The sequence below is a fragment of the Pungitius pungitius genome, chromosome 11 (genome assembly GCF_949316345.1).
Source record: "Pungitius pungitius chromosome 11, fPunPun2.1, whole genome shotgun sequence".
In the NCBI taxonomy this organism is placed as follows: Eukaryota; Metazoa; Chordata; class Actinopteri; order Perciformes; family Gasterosteidae; genus Pungitius; species Pungitius pungitius.
Genome location: NC_084910.1, coordinates 11,077,332 through 11,091,747, shown reverse-complemented (window position 1 = coordinate 11,091,747; position 14,416 = coordinate 11,077,332). Strand labels below are relative to the sequence as shown.

General features: G+C 40.8%; 3 protein-coding genes across 4 annotated transcripts; 1 reads left to right on the top strand and 2 right to left on the bottom strand.

Annotated features, from left to right (window-relative positions):
- Positions 1-3,458: 3,458 nt before the first annotated feature.
- LOC119198027 (potassium channel subfamily K member 5-like) lies at positions 3,459-6,389 on the top strand. The gene is made up of 5 exons (XM_037454835.2): positions 3,459-4,036; positions 4,525-4,633; positions 4,915-5,081; positions 5,209-5,377; positions 5,474-6,389. Exons 1-5 carry the CDS (start codon positions 3,851-3,853, stop codon positions 6,178-6,180), a joined length of 1,338 nt encoding a protein of 445 aa, XP_037310732.1. The 5' UTR covers positions 3,459-3,850; the 3' UTR covers positions 6,181-6,389.
- LOC119198029 (serum paraoxonase/arylesterase 2-like) lies at positions 6,386-10,307 on the bottom strand. Of its 2 annotated transcripts, XM_037454836.2 has the most exons (9): positions 10,129-10,305; positions 9,863-9,930; positions 9,570-9,625; positions 9,237-9,402; positions 8,311-8,434; positions 8,015-8,215; positions 7,802-7,883; positions 7,489-7,617; positions 6,386-6,640 (listed from the first exon to the last, which is right to left on the bottom strand). In XM_037454836.2, exons 1-9 carry the CDS (start codon positions 10,209-10,211, stop codon positions 6,479-6,481), a joined length of 1,071 nt encoding a protein of 356 aa, XP_037310733.1. In that variant the 5' UTR covers positions 10,212-10,305; the 3' UTR covers positions 6,386-6,478. The 2 variants fall into 2 exon arrangements, with proteins under 2 accessions (XP_037310733.1, XP_037310734.1); XM_037454837.2 differs by lacking the exon at positions 8,015-8,215 and having other exon boundaries at positions 10,129-10,307.
- Positions 10,308-10,769: 462 nt separating this feature from the next.
- LOC119197756 (serum paraoxonase/arylesterase 2-like) lies at positions 10,770-14,127 on the bottom strand. Its single transcript, XM_037454342.2, has 9 exons — positions 13,899-14,127; positions 13,703-13,773; positions 13,566-13,621; positions 12,995-13,157; positions 12,702-12,828; positions 12,323-12,526; positions 12,154-12,235; positions 11,498-11,626; positions 10,770-11,315 (listed from the first exon to the last, which is right to left on the bottom strand). The coding sequence occupies exons 1-9, from the start codon at positions 13,973-13,975 to the stop codon at positions 11,154-11,156; spliced, it is 1,071 nt and encodes a 356-aa protein (XP_037310239.2). The 5' UTR covers positions 13,976-14,127; the 3' UTR covers positions 10,770-11,153.
- Between the last annotated feature and the right edge of the window lie 289 nt (positions 14,128-14,416).

Sequence of the window (14,416 nt, the reverse complement as noted above, 5' to 3'; positions counted from 1 at the left end):
GCCAGCAGACATGCTGCCCGTCCTTCTCGTCTTGGGCCAAGTTTGAATTGTCACTTTCATGCACATCTTAAAGAATATAAAATGCCCAGCATGATGATTACTCCAGAGTCCAGACTTTATATTTTAGATCAATAGCATCATGTGCTATAAGTCAATACAGAGGATACGGCAGGATTAAAAAAAAGAAATCATGGATTTCTAGAAGCTGGTTAAGCTTCGATAAATATTTGCATCCAGAGACAATGCTAAGCGATGAGTCAGAATGGAAATGAAATGTTTAAATTATACATATTTATATATTATACCTGGATGTCATCTGATAGTATCTTTAAAAGACACAGTACAGAGCACTGGAGCTCATAGTACGTTGAACAGATTATGGCTGACATTCTAGGCCACCTAAGTACATGCTACATTGTGTTTGATCATCTGATGCTACTGTACATGGAGGCCGTTTTGTAGTTTACACTGCCACCTAGTGGAGATGCAGTCAACTTTCCATATGCAGGGGGCTGGTTTGATACAACACTCCAAATGTCAATTTCCCAAAACACATCTTCACATATTAAATATTTTAATGTAATAACAATTGTTATGTTTCCTCTACACTGCATACAGTGCAATCATGGGGAAAATATGTGTATTCAAAGTTAAATAATAAAAACACTAACTGCTGATACAGTGACTGTAGTTGAGCGTGAATTACTTGTTGTGAGAGGGAATCCCCGCTAATTCTACTGTACGTCAGCACAGAGGAGTAAGACATGTGTTCATGAGAGATAAAGATGTGTTTAGGTCTAGTTGACCCCTCCCAAAACAAGTTGACAGCAGCGGGCTACTGTCATTTCAGTGACCAAAGGTCTCATTAGGATTCCCTTACAATCTATTTTTCAGATCTGTTTGACGCTGAACGCCAAATGCAATGTTGTGCGTTTTATCTTTCATAAAATAAAGTGCAACTTTTACCCCTGCAATCCCCTTTTGTCACAATTAAAGATCGGGAGAGAAGCAAGTTTATACAGGGGGGTTTGAATAGAAATCATGAAGATGTATTGTTGTGTAATACTCTCTTAAACCAATGGTGACTTTATTGAACCGTTGCACTGTATATATTGTGGTTATTTCAGGGGAATTTGTTTATATATATATATATTAAGGCAATAATAATGTAACTTTGCAAAACATAAGTCCTCCAAAAGATGCAACACAACAGCTCACAGTCCTTAGATACATTTGTATCAGAACTGAATGAATCGTACTCACATCAATGTAGAAGTTCGTTGTAGATGATCCCAGACCAAGGCAGAAAGGTGGGGGAGAGGAGGGGGGCAGGAAAGAGTGTGTCAATTCAGTGTAAAATACTTTTTTTCTTAAGCAAATGACAGGACATGTAGGAAGTTTACACTAACTTACACAAAAGGTGAACATTGCACATACGACCACATATGTGATGGGCCTGAATCAGAAAATGAATATTCATTTAGTACAGCTTATGCTAGCATCCATAAACGGTGTAGACAGCCAAGTTATCTTTTACCCAAGTCAGTGCTTCAAGTATAAAATAGTTTCGGTCAAAAAAAACAGGAAAATGCACGTTGCGTTACTTCCTCTTTAACATGCCTGGTTTTAGCTTCGAGCGTGTTGCCACGTTTATAATCATTTCGCGATGATTCTTTGCTTTAATACTAAGTATTCAGGCCGAAGTCTCCCTTTTGCTCTTGGAGGCATCTTCACAGCAGACCTTCGCCAGACACGTCTGACACACGGTGGCTTCCTTATTCCCTAGACAGGCCAAACAGCACACACATCGCTGTGCTTAATCCCTCTAAATACGGAGCAATGAACTCTCACCGAAGCGACTGTGGCGAATAGCACATAAAAAAGTAAATTTAAAAAAAGCCCTTTTGCAGGAACAAGGTGTGAAAAACGCGAACAGCGTCGTCAACGAGGTAAAAAAAAATACCTTAGCAGACGAGAGACTCTTTCCGCGGGTTTCCTCCACCTTTAGTCTGTTGTCATAATCCCGGAGCCTCCCTGCCGGACAGGTTGTTGTGGGCTCGCGCCGCCAGGTCTCCGCGCAGAGGCGGTGTCGCAGCTGCGATGACAGAGCACTTAGTGGCGATGGGTGGAGATCCGAGGTGTGGGAGCCTGCTCAGAATCCGGGTCAAGCGCTTCAGAAATGTGCCCGAAGCGAGTTCATACAAATGTATGAGTCCAATATTAAGATGAGATTTTTTTTTTAGCAATATACTGCTGGGTGGCTTAATCTATACAAAAAGTATTTAGATGATAAAAACCTCAAAATGACATCCTAACATGAATGTATTTCCCCTCTGTAGTGGGTTTAGAGAGCATTTGTGGCAGAAAGGGAAAAGGTAAAACCAGGTAAAGTACAAGTAGCTCAAAAATGCACAGTTTGCCTATTTGAAATGTTTAGTTTGCTCATAGACTAACCGTGACGTCCCAATGCGTTTCTGTTGACCTTTACAGGTGAATCAGGTGCAGTAGATTTCTACGTCATACAAACTGTCTCAACACAGATGGGTGTGCGTTTATGGAGGATTAGAAAGTGTGCATTTTAGCACAGGGGATTCTTTATGGATGTGGATGTGAGTAGGTTCGAGTTGCAGGTAGAGACTACTGTTATTTATTCTATATCAGACCCAAATAGTCATTCCAAAGGGAGTGTGTTTTTGTTTTGTAAAATTGTAGAATTGACTGTTTAAATATGAATTGTAAATTCAGATTGGCCTACCACAGCTTTCCACCTGTGTGTCCCTCCAAGTAATAGCAATGTATCACATGTAAAAAAAAAGCCTATATGGCTTCTCCTTTTTACCTTGAGTATTTGACATAGAAGCACTGTGAACTCCCAAAAGGTGAACCACCATTACATGCAGCTGTTAGAAAACAGAACATCTGTAAACATCCGGGTTACCTGAAAGCCAGAGGGCAGTGTGTAACTTATCCAAATACAGCTTTACTTAAAGGTGTATTCTAACACATTAGTAGGGCGCTGGAGAACTCACATATGATGAAGGAAATTGGTCATTTCTGCATAGCCTTACCAGATTTACACTTTCCTTCAGAAACTCAGGAGTGTATTTCTTCTTCCGTTCTTTCTTCAGTAGATAGATAGATGGATAGATAGCAGTATCAATGTATTTCCATTCCACTTCATGGAATCATTCTCACTCCGAGGACACATCTCGTCCATTATCGTGCTGAGCAGCCAGGATCCACCCAGTGTGCTCAACTTCATACAAGTTACTTCAACCCTCTAGATGAAGATAAGAGCAACTGTCACCACCAACACACACTAGTTCGTGCAAGTGAAAGTACACGTCAACACAAGTGTGTGGCTACTGAAAACATTTGGCCCCCATATGGCTCATGTTTCTGCCATTGTTTCATGCAGGTATTCTGGAATTATGAAAGAAAGGACAGAGATAAAGTAATTTACACAGTCATTAATTTATTGAGTCCTGCACATATATCATATATAAATATAATGTGATCTGCAGGGCCGTTTTGAAATCATGGAGGCGTTTTTTAATCGTTTTTTTTCTTCTTTTTTTTCGGGACTTTAAATACTTTCGTATGATTCCACTAGTTTTATTTAATACGATATTATTATTATTATTACCATCATTATTATTCACAACAGCCCGTATAGAAAAGTTCTTTCTAAACAATGGAGCGCAGTTTGTACGAGTCCCCTCAGTACCATCATCAGAGAGCGGTGCGTCAACCCCATTATGTTTTACCAGGAAGAAGGGAGGATAAACTCCACAACTCCTCTGAAGGAATAAAAGCTCGGCGGCGGACAGGCTGAAGTTATGATCCTAATATGGCGGAAAAAGGTCCTTTTTTAACTTCATGCATCATTTTCTACCTATCGATCGGGGCCGCAATATTCCAGATCCTCGAAGAGCCCAACTGGAAATCAGCCAGAGAAGAGTTTACACTGAAAAAACAGGAGATTCTGAGGAAACATTCGTGCTTAACCGAAGAAAGCCTGGCTGAGATTTTGGAGGTACGGACCTGTTTTTGATTAAGACGTTAAAAAAAAAACACGACGGCTCGGCACATGCTGTCCGTCTATCCTCGCAGGAAGCTCTCCGAGGGGAACTTAGCGGGCATTGCTCAACAAAAAGCTCCCAAATGTCACGAAGTCATCGGAGGAGCGAAAGAGAAAGCCCGCAGCCTTTAAGTTAATGTCAGGAACGCACGAGCCGGGGTTTGTTTTTCTCCGGAAAAAAAACCCCGCAATCTTGTCAAAACGAATTTGTCCAATAACGAAAATGCATGAAACGTGTGTTTTAAGTGTTGGTGTTTGAGACAGTACAGAGGGGTTTGTGAGCCAAACTTGGTGGCGTGGCGTGCCGCGCGTGAACGGGCACGTCTCCTCTCCAACGCAAATATTTGCCTTCCTGCGAAACGTGTGTCCGCTAAAAAGAAAAAAAATGTCGGCGAAAGTCGGCGTGAGTAAACGTGTCGTCGGTGTCGTTTGTGCTCTCGCAGATCGCGTCAGATGCCGCCGACCAAGGTGTGACCTTTGTCGGGGAACACCGAAACTCGTGGGACTGGGCGAATTCCGTCATCTTCGCCGCCACCATTGTCACCACCATAGGTTCGTATGTGTGACAAAGAGAGCGCTGTTGTCGCCGTTCCATTCATGCATTTGGGTAAAGAAAAAGCCACACACTAGACTACTTTATAGTAGTTATAAATGATGAGGAAAATTCTACTGAATAATCTTTTTTTTGCCACCTTCATTCTTATTCTTACTGCTTTATTCCCAATATCACCAATGAATAAAGTCAACAATCACCTTGTATAAACCTTTTAGAATATATAATATTTATACCTCTTAGAGTTGAGCCTGACTTTTTTCCCTTTGGCCATCTACAGGTTATGGCAATGTTTCTCCTAAGACTCGAGGTGGCCGCATGTTCTGCATCCTGTACGGTCTGTGTGGGATCCCCCTGTGTCTGGTGTGGATCAGCGAGCTGGGCTCTTTCTTTGGAGATCGGGCCAAGCGTCTGTCCCAGGTTCTGATCCGTAAAGGTGTTTCCGTGGTAAGGATTGTTACTGAGAACTGGGGTTCGCGTATGTCTGAATACACTGAATATCATAAGACGGCTCCATCAAGTTATAACAAACGTATTGTTTGTGTTTCTTTTTTTTTTCTTTCCATTTTGTCAGAAAAAAGTCCAGTTCACCTGTACAGCCCTGTTCCTGTTATGGGGGCTGTTGGTGCACCTGCTGATCCCTCCATTTGTTTTCATGTCTATGGAAGGATGGAGCTACCTGGAGGGCCTTTACTTCTCGTTCATCACACTTACAACCGTCGGTTTTGGAGATTTTGTAGCAGGTTGGTTGAATTTTAACAAATTAAAGTTTCTCTAAATCTTTTTTTGTAAATGATTTGTTATGGAAGTAACGCCAGATGCAACAACTCTTGTTTCAGGTGTAAATCCAAACATGGATTACCCCAGACTGTACAGGGTGTGTGCAGAGTTGTGGATCTATATGGGCCTTGCCTGGCTGTCCCTCTTCTTCAGCTGGAATGTCCACATGGTTGTGATAGCCCACAAAGTGCTAAAAAAAAGAAGACACAAGCACAGGCACCTTTTCAACGAGGAACCTCATTCCAATGACGAGAAGCCAAACCCAGAAGGAAAACTCAGACCGTCTGTTATCGACATCTTTAACTTCCTATCAGAGAAGGAGGAAAACTACAGCACTGTCATCAAGGAGATCGGAGCGATTAAAAGAAAGCCTGCACACATTAACCGCTCCAAGAGCTGCAGTGACATCCTGGCCACCAACATCGAAACCCTGGATCACTCACCTCGGCACAAGCGCATGATCAGCGTCAGCGAAGTGTTCGTTAACGCGGAGCCTGTCGTGGGCCAAGACGAACAGGATTCGCGTCCTATAATCCAAGAAAGCTGCCCAGACCCCGAGTCAGCAGAATGGCAATGGACGGATCATGAGGAGAAAAAGGACAGTTGTCCACCTGATTCAGAAAGTCATGGTATCGTTTTCACTGCACCTACAAAGGATGACGCGCAAGAGGGAAGTGCAGCGGATGCTGGTGGTGCAGGGCTCAGGTTCCTGATATCCAAGGTAGAAGAGGACTATTTGTTAATGAATCAAGTTGAAAAAGGCTAAAATATATTTTCTAAAACATTCACTACCTTTACCAAATTGTGGAAACTGTCACCTCTGTGACATTTTTATACGAAAGTATTATGGATACTGTTATGTACGTAGAAAACAAACATTTTGTGCAAATTATACTAAATGAAGGTTAAGACGGTTTCCTGCTTTAAAACACACACAATGAGCCAAAGCCCGAACCATTCTTCTACAATTGTGGAATCAAGATTTTATTATGTACCACCCATTTCAATGCAAATTGTATTTACATTTCTACTCTTAAACAGTTGTAAAATATAGAACACACACGTTATTTCAAATTACAACACAGGGCTTTGTGGAAAACAGTCCCAATTAGCAACTTTCCCTCATAGGGAGCTGCTACAGTGGAGGCCATCAGCACACGGCCGTTATCAACGTACTCCTGGCTCACAACTGGCTGATCTGAGTGAATGTTCTTGATCCGGATGACCTGGAGGGAACAGGAACAAAAGGATCAGGCCACCCTCCTACCTGGTACTTCTACCGTATACAGTCAGATCACCTAAAGTGTAGATCGACTAACACATTTTCTAGGCTTGTGTCGTTGGCAAGCAAAATGGTTGGAAACCCTTTTTAATACAATAGGAGAAGAATGTACATTCAAAATCGCAGGACAGCCAGAGTGGTGACATTTATTTATGTGTAACATGGATATTGCAACCGTTCCAGCGGGCTAACTTTGTACAAACTAAACTGATTTACAGACCATTGATAACTGATGTTTTGCGGGAAATAACTTTTCCGGGAGTTCTACCGTTACAAAACACAGCGAGCCAGAGGAGAGTTTAGCGACCCAAAGCTTTATCACCACACTCTTGTTTCTCAGGGTAGGAAGGGTCACCTGATAAGTGGAGCTAGAGTATACACAACTAAATTAGCAGTCTACATGCTAATTCCCTTTCACAGCCCCACTGGCCTGTGCAGTCCCCAGAACACCCAACTCAACTTTGTTATACTCAAATCACCATAAAAAACAGTTGAGGTCTGTTTCTATCCATGTCATCCTGACAGATAAATCTCATTCTCTCCTCAGCAAGTTTGAGCTCTTGAGCTCCGGAAGGCGCTACGGAGTACCTTTGGCAGCTAAAAATATGACCTTGTTTTTGTGTTTCATTAGCTGCATATCTGTGTTTTATTAGCTGCATATCTGCTTTACTAGTTGTTGTGTCTTGTTCCTGGTGAACCAAAGACAAATCTCCACCCTAATGGACAATGGAGACATATTGTATTCTATCCTAAATTCAAATTAACATGCTGAAACAATTCTAAAACACTAACCTCAGAGCCGGGTGGATCTTTAGGGTCAAACATTGCCATTTTCATGCCATTCGGGTGACAACCCAGCCATAGGTCACCTGTCCTGTGGTCCACCTCAATGTTGTCACACAGTGACCCGACTGCTACGGCCTGTACACACACACAGTAGACTGATGATTATATTCCTTCCTGTAAAAAAACGCAAACAATGTGTAGAAACCATGAACCAATGTGTGTTTTTTTTAATGAATATGGTAAAAAGCAAGTGATATTGTTGAAATAAATACAGTAGTTAGATACTTTGTGTTTTTTTTTAAAAGAAAAAGTATATTACCTTAAGGTACAGTAATCGCTCCCTTTCTTTTCTCTCATAAACGTTGATCGAATGGCCCATGATATCTGAAACATAAATATACCTGTAATAAAAATAAAAAAATCCTGTTTTATTATTTTAGCATCGCAAATAAAACATATCTCTGAGGAAACCCATTCAGATAAAAAAACAAAACAGTAATACAGTTAACTGCTGAAATGAATTGAGAATAACCGTTTGTCAGGTGATATGTTGATGCCATTGGCGGACATAATGCCGTCGGCTGCCACCCTCACTTCGCTTGGACTGTAGTATACTACATCACACCAGGAGAAACCCAGCAAGACAGTCACAGTATTGAGCACATCATAGGAAAAGGCTTGATAGTTGGTAGCGTAGAAGCTCTCTACTCCGACTGCAACGACGTCATTCACACTGGAAGACACGACGGACGAGTTCAAAACCGCACAGAGATTGTCAAATGTGACATCCGTGGTGCGGTCAAGGGTTCACCGTACAGTCGTACATACCTGTGGAGTAGGGGGTGCGTGATCGTTTTTAAGTGTACAAGTGTGTTCTCCTGAACAAAATGAAAGATCTCCACTTGGCTTTTTTGCTGAGGGTGATTGACAACAAACAGGTACACCGAGTCATCTGCAAACAAACAGCAATGTGTTTACTGTTAGAACTGTTGACGTCTTGTAATGACTCACAGTAATTCCTTTATTTAAAACAAGTCCTGATACCACCTACACGTTAGCAGAAAATGGTGGTTAGCATTAGCAGTAGCTTATCACGTCTCTGATAAGGGTGTAAGAGAGTGAACAGTGAGATCAAAGAACAAACAGTTACGTTGGCTTACATACTGCATTCCTATGAATCAAATCCCCCGGATATGTTAAAAAATATCTTAACACTTTGTGGGAATGACAAATGCAGCCATTAACAATGCAAACTACTATACAGAGAGGTAAGTGCTGAATATAAATACTAGTTTTTCATTTTTGTTCATTCTTATTGTTTTTCTAAATCAAACAATTCTCAAGAAGAGGTTAGCAGCCTTGCAATAATAGTTTTTCCAGTAATCCATGGTCCGAAAACTCAATTTTCCAACCATTTATACTTTCTTTCATCGGTAAACCTAATCATCAGTTAATTAGAACATTAGGGGGGCTCATCGATCTGCTGTGTGACAACTAGGAAAGATTATCTACAGAGCTTTGTTCCATGGTTAAAAGGAATGTTTGTATTGTTGTTCAGCAGCACAATTCAAAATGAGGAAAGTATCAAGAAAAAGATTAAAACAATGAAGCAATGATCACTTGATTGAATTCCTAAGAGTTCATAAGTAATGAAAGACAGATTTCCATTACTATTTCAATCTTCTTTATCAAACTAATTCATTTTCGAGTTTTCTTTGTGCTTTAGTTGAGATGTGGCCCGATTTGTACTTTACCTGCTTCATCAACGTATGCACTGATGCCGTGTGGGTTGAAGGAGCTGAGGTCCAGATCTCCTTTGATTTGCAGCTGCACTGCAGTCGGCCTTGGATGCAGCATATCCATGACATACATTTTGCCTGGTTCATCGGAGAACCAAGGCATTCTGGGAAAGTGTAACCCCTGAAGTGGAAAACAACATGTATGATCGGTCATTTTGGTGGAGGAGGTCGACACTAGCTGGTAATCACAGTTAACCCGTAATTTCACGTAGTGTGTAGAGGATTGTTTTACGGACAATGATGCAGGGGTTAAGAGTCCTGCAACTGTAATAAATGTTAATAACATACTGTGCTCAGAAAGGCCAGGCCATCCCTAAGTACTGTAATATCCTCTGCTCCAAATTCTGTACAAAGCAAAATAACATGTGTTACACTTTGCATGGCTTCAGTTTCACCACCCTAACATTACAACACTGCTGACTCTTCACCTATTGTCAGTAAAGTGGACTTTAAACTCTTCATGTGTGATCACGTTTGACGTATAAATGATCCAGAAATGTGTAAGCACCAAACAGCATTTTGAAAAATATAAAATACCTAAATTAAGACAATTACAAGAAGATAAAGTTAAGAATGCCTACCAATGTTCTTTATATAATGACAGTTGAGGTGTTTCACGGGGAGCTCTCTGGAGGCAAGGGACATTTCCCTGAGGAACAAATTCAACATGACAAAGTATTTCACACCACACAGCACCTGAAAGAATACCACTTAGTAACCGTGTCATTGTTTTTTGCAGTTGTTCGCTTCATGTATTCCACCTTTAACCATTTGTAGCAGTGGAACAGACATTGAGAAGCACCGCAGCACGCTGCCACGTTCCAAACTTATTCCAAAACGCACTTACTTTATTTTCATAAATCGGTATCCGATGTAAACGGCAACTGCCGCAACAACTGCGGCAACCAGTATTTTCTTCATGGCAGTCATGTTTTGAAGTGGAAAGGAATACAGGAAGCATCTCCGAGGACTTCCTGTATTTAACTAGTCGGCGTCGCAACCACGAAAAGACTCGCTCACGCACGCACGGACTTTGAGACGCGCGCGGGAGGGTTTTTAGTTCGGTCCCATCGTCGGGTATCGGAGAGCTTTCTATCGCAGACATAATGATCTTTTCCCTCTAAATCTGCCTTTGTGCAGCATTTTGCCCAAAGGAATCACTCACAATGTATTGTAACGGGGGGGTTGTGTGGTCCAGGACCAGTAAGGAGAAGGTTGGAACAGAAGAACACACGGAATCATTTGGTCATCCGAAAACGAGTAAATGGATCATTTGAAATGACCCCATTCAGGAAAGTGCATTATATTTGTCATGATAATGTGACTTGTTGCAGCAAAGTTCTGTCCCATTCATATTTACACCATTTCAAGACCGTACAGTCTTTTATGCTCAACCATTAAGCAGTTCCCAAAGTTTTTGGAGTCTACAGCCTGAAGAAAATTTGGAAATATCTTCAGTCTTTTTGCAACCAAAAGACAATCCACAGATACAAGACTTTGTGTTTTATTGGATTAAAAAAAAAATCAGTTCCATACAATCCAGTACAGAGGTCTCACATTTTCAGGTGACCTGTGAAAAATATTATTTTTATGATACACAGCAACTTATTAGCGGTTCAATTATCTGTGTAGTTCAGTGACTTCTGTGTTTGAAACCACCTTCAAATATGCTGTAAAAGCCATACAATACAAGAAGGCTGTATCCAGTTAAACCATGTAAATATAAATTGATCCATCATCCTTTTAGATTTCCAGGCACTGTACCTCCCCTTAAACCAGTGCTGTAATATTCATGTATATATTGTCATTCAAATGAACGTAACCTTGTCTAATTCACAAAGGGGGGTCAGTAATTTTTCCAGCAGTAATTGCCTACTTCAAATCACAGCACAGGGCTTTATGGAACACCGTGCCAATGAGCAACTTCCCCCCATGGGTAGCTGCTACGGAAGAGCCAATGATCACATGGCCGTCGTCAGAGTACACTGGAGTCACCACGGGCTTGTCAGAATGAACGTCCTGGATTCGGATGACCTGGAAGAAAACATCAATCAAGAGAAAGGAAGAATTATGAACAAGATGAATGTGAATAGCTCGATCTGCTGCTTAGATAAGCAGACCAGTGCAGATGCAGCCATGCATACTTCATGTTTCGGCTGGCATTGCAATGTTGACAGGATTCTAACAACAACAAGTGGTAAATTGGAAGGACAAACCTCTGATCCAGCTGGGTCTTCGGGGCCTCCCATGTAAATCTTCCATCCATTAGGGTGACAACCTAACCACAGGTCCCCAGTTTCAGGGTCCACCTCCACATTATCACAGAGTGAACCCACAGACACAGCCTGAAAAGTGTCACACACAAGGAGAATATGATGAGATACATGCATCTTGCCTTGATTACTTTAATTCTATCATTGATCTTGTACTTTCTGCCATGGGTTTGTTTTGGTTTGGGAATTCCTTAATCACATTGGACAAAGAATACCACTATTATACATTAAATAAATTAACTATTTACCGATCCAGCTTTTATCAACTGCATCTGACATAATCAGATGTCCTTCATTGCACACTTATGTAAAAGATGTCACAATTTCAGCACTTCATTTTAAATTCTGCAAATATCAGCCATACTATCGAGTTATGATACCCATTTACCCTATTGTTCCTACTCCACTACAATAGCACACCAGTATTGTATAGTCTAATATTAGTCTGATGAAAACAAAAGGATTAAATATTTCATTATTAAAGTGGGCAAAGCATGATCCTTCATCAGCAGTGAAACTGATTCTTGAAATGTCAAAAACTAACAAATTCAAAGTTGAAACATTCAATAATAATTTATTATTATACAATAGTAATTTACCTTCACAGAGACCAATGCATTGTCTTCTTTCACCTCCAAAACATGCACGGTGTGGTCAAATAGATCGGACACATATATATGCCTATAAATGTGAGAACAGCAGAAATGAGGAAATGTAGACTTTTGAGGTATGAATCACCCCGTGCGTTGCTCTGCATATGGTTCTTACCTTTTGTCCGGTGAGATATTAATGCCATTTGCAAAGTAATATCCGTCTGAGACCACTTTTACTTCCTCTGGACTGTAGTACACAACGTTAGTCCAAGGCTGACCCAGAAGAAGCTCCACCCAACCTTTGAGGATTTCATGGTTAAAGTAGTGATCATTGGTGGCATAGAAGCTCTCTAGTCCCACAGCCACAATGTCGTTTACACTGGAAAGACAAAATCAGAATTATTTTATTAAACGATTACATTTTAAATCTCAATATACATATACTTTTTGAATGAACAATAGAGTTTATCAATGGATGGTTTTCAATAGATATTGACAACATCTCCCTATTCAGTAAATTCCAAGTACAATTGGAATCAGTCCCTATACTGTACCTGTAGAGAAGTTCATGTTTTACAGTTTTCAGGTGCACCAGTGAGTGGTCGTCCTCAATGAATTTAAACAGCTCTATTTGGCTTTGGTGCTGAGGATGATTTACGACAAACAGGTATATTGCGTCATCTGATGAGAAACAGAGCATTATAAACAAGAAAGGAGAACAAAGTTGAAAATTGTATTAAAAAAGGCCATAATAAAAAGCACATCCCATGTGTATCATACTAATTTACAATTTATTTGAAATAGTGACACACCTAAGAAAGTGCAAGAGTCAATTGAGTACTTTTACCACTTGGATCGACGTATACGCTGATGCCATGAGGGTTGAACGACTCCAGGTCAAAGTTTCTTGGCATGCGCAGCTCCCCTGGTTTCATCCGAGGATCTTTCATATCAAGGGTGTAGATCTTTCCTATTTTATTTGAGGATGGCAGTCCAGGATACTTTAAACCCTGGAGATAAAAACAAAAACAAAAACTGAATCATAGTGAATTTATAAAACATTGCACGGCATGTTTGAAAGTATCAGGCCCTAGGTATGGTACCCAAGTAACACCCATTTCTGCATTTTTACAAAGCCAAATGCACAGCCCAACTGACCTTTATGGTATTCATTTAATAGATACTTATTCCTCAGAGGTCATAGGAAAGATGAAGGCTATATTGATCATATCTATAAGACTATGCAAAACAAAAGAGAATCATTTTCTTTTTGATAACGGGCAACCTTAGGTAAGGTCACACAGGTACACTGCTGTATTATTTCGGGATCTATTGACGAAAAGGCTCACTCAAAGGAGAGCCATTGTTTTGCCAATAAGCATATTTTCAGGTATCTGCTTTTTAAATCAATTACTTACAGTGCTGATGAAGGCTAGTCCGTTTTCAAGGATCGTTATATCCTCGGAGCCAAAATCTGCAATGACCATCAAGACAGGTGCACAAATAGTTAAAGATCAATGAATCTCTTCATTTTCTCCAGGCATACCATACTTACCAAGATTTTTGAGTGCAACACAGTTGGGGAGGTGATTTTGGACCAACTCCCTTGAGGCCAATGTCTTTTTCCTGAAATGTTTTCAACACAAACGTTAAATCAGGATAGCTGCCCGGATATGTCAAACTTCGTTTGAAAAAGCAACAAAGCCCAAAACACGTCGTCTAGGGATTTAGTGGTTTGACTCCTATTTTACCTCAAGTTTAAGATCCTCTCTCCCAGCAGCGCCGCTAACGCAGCTATTACAATCGAGACGACGGCCACTTTCCCCATTTTGCAATAGTTTAGAAAAAACAGGTGGCTCCAGACTAATGCACAACTCTGCCCGTCCTTGCAAAGTTTGGGCTGATTAAACGGGCCTACCTAAGCCGAGGCGTGCCACAGCAGGCGCAGCTGATGCTGCCTTTAGAAACTGTAGGAAACGTGGCAACTCGTCTTTACCAAGCGGCTTCTTTCGTAGTTCCTGATCCGGATCCACGCCGCTATCTTGGATTTGGTTAATAAACAAATACAAAAAAATGACTGACAGCGGAATTTTGCATTTTACAACCTCGAGGACCTGATGCAGTTCCCGTATCTTTTTATTTTATAGGGTGTGGGGTAAATATGGCTATTTCTTGACTCAAAGATAAAATACAAGGCATTTGCGTTTGTCGTCAAAATTAGTCCAACCAAAAAAGCAATTGAACGACAAAATAATTTAGTGTTTTTACT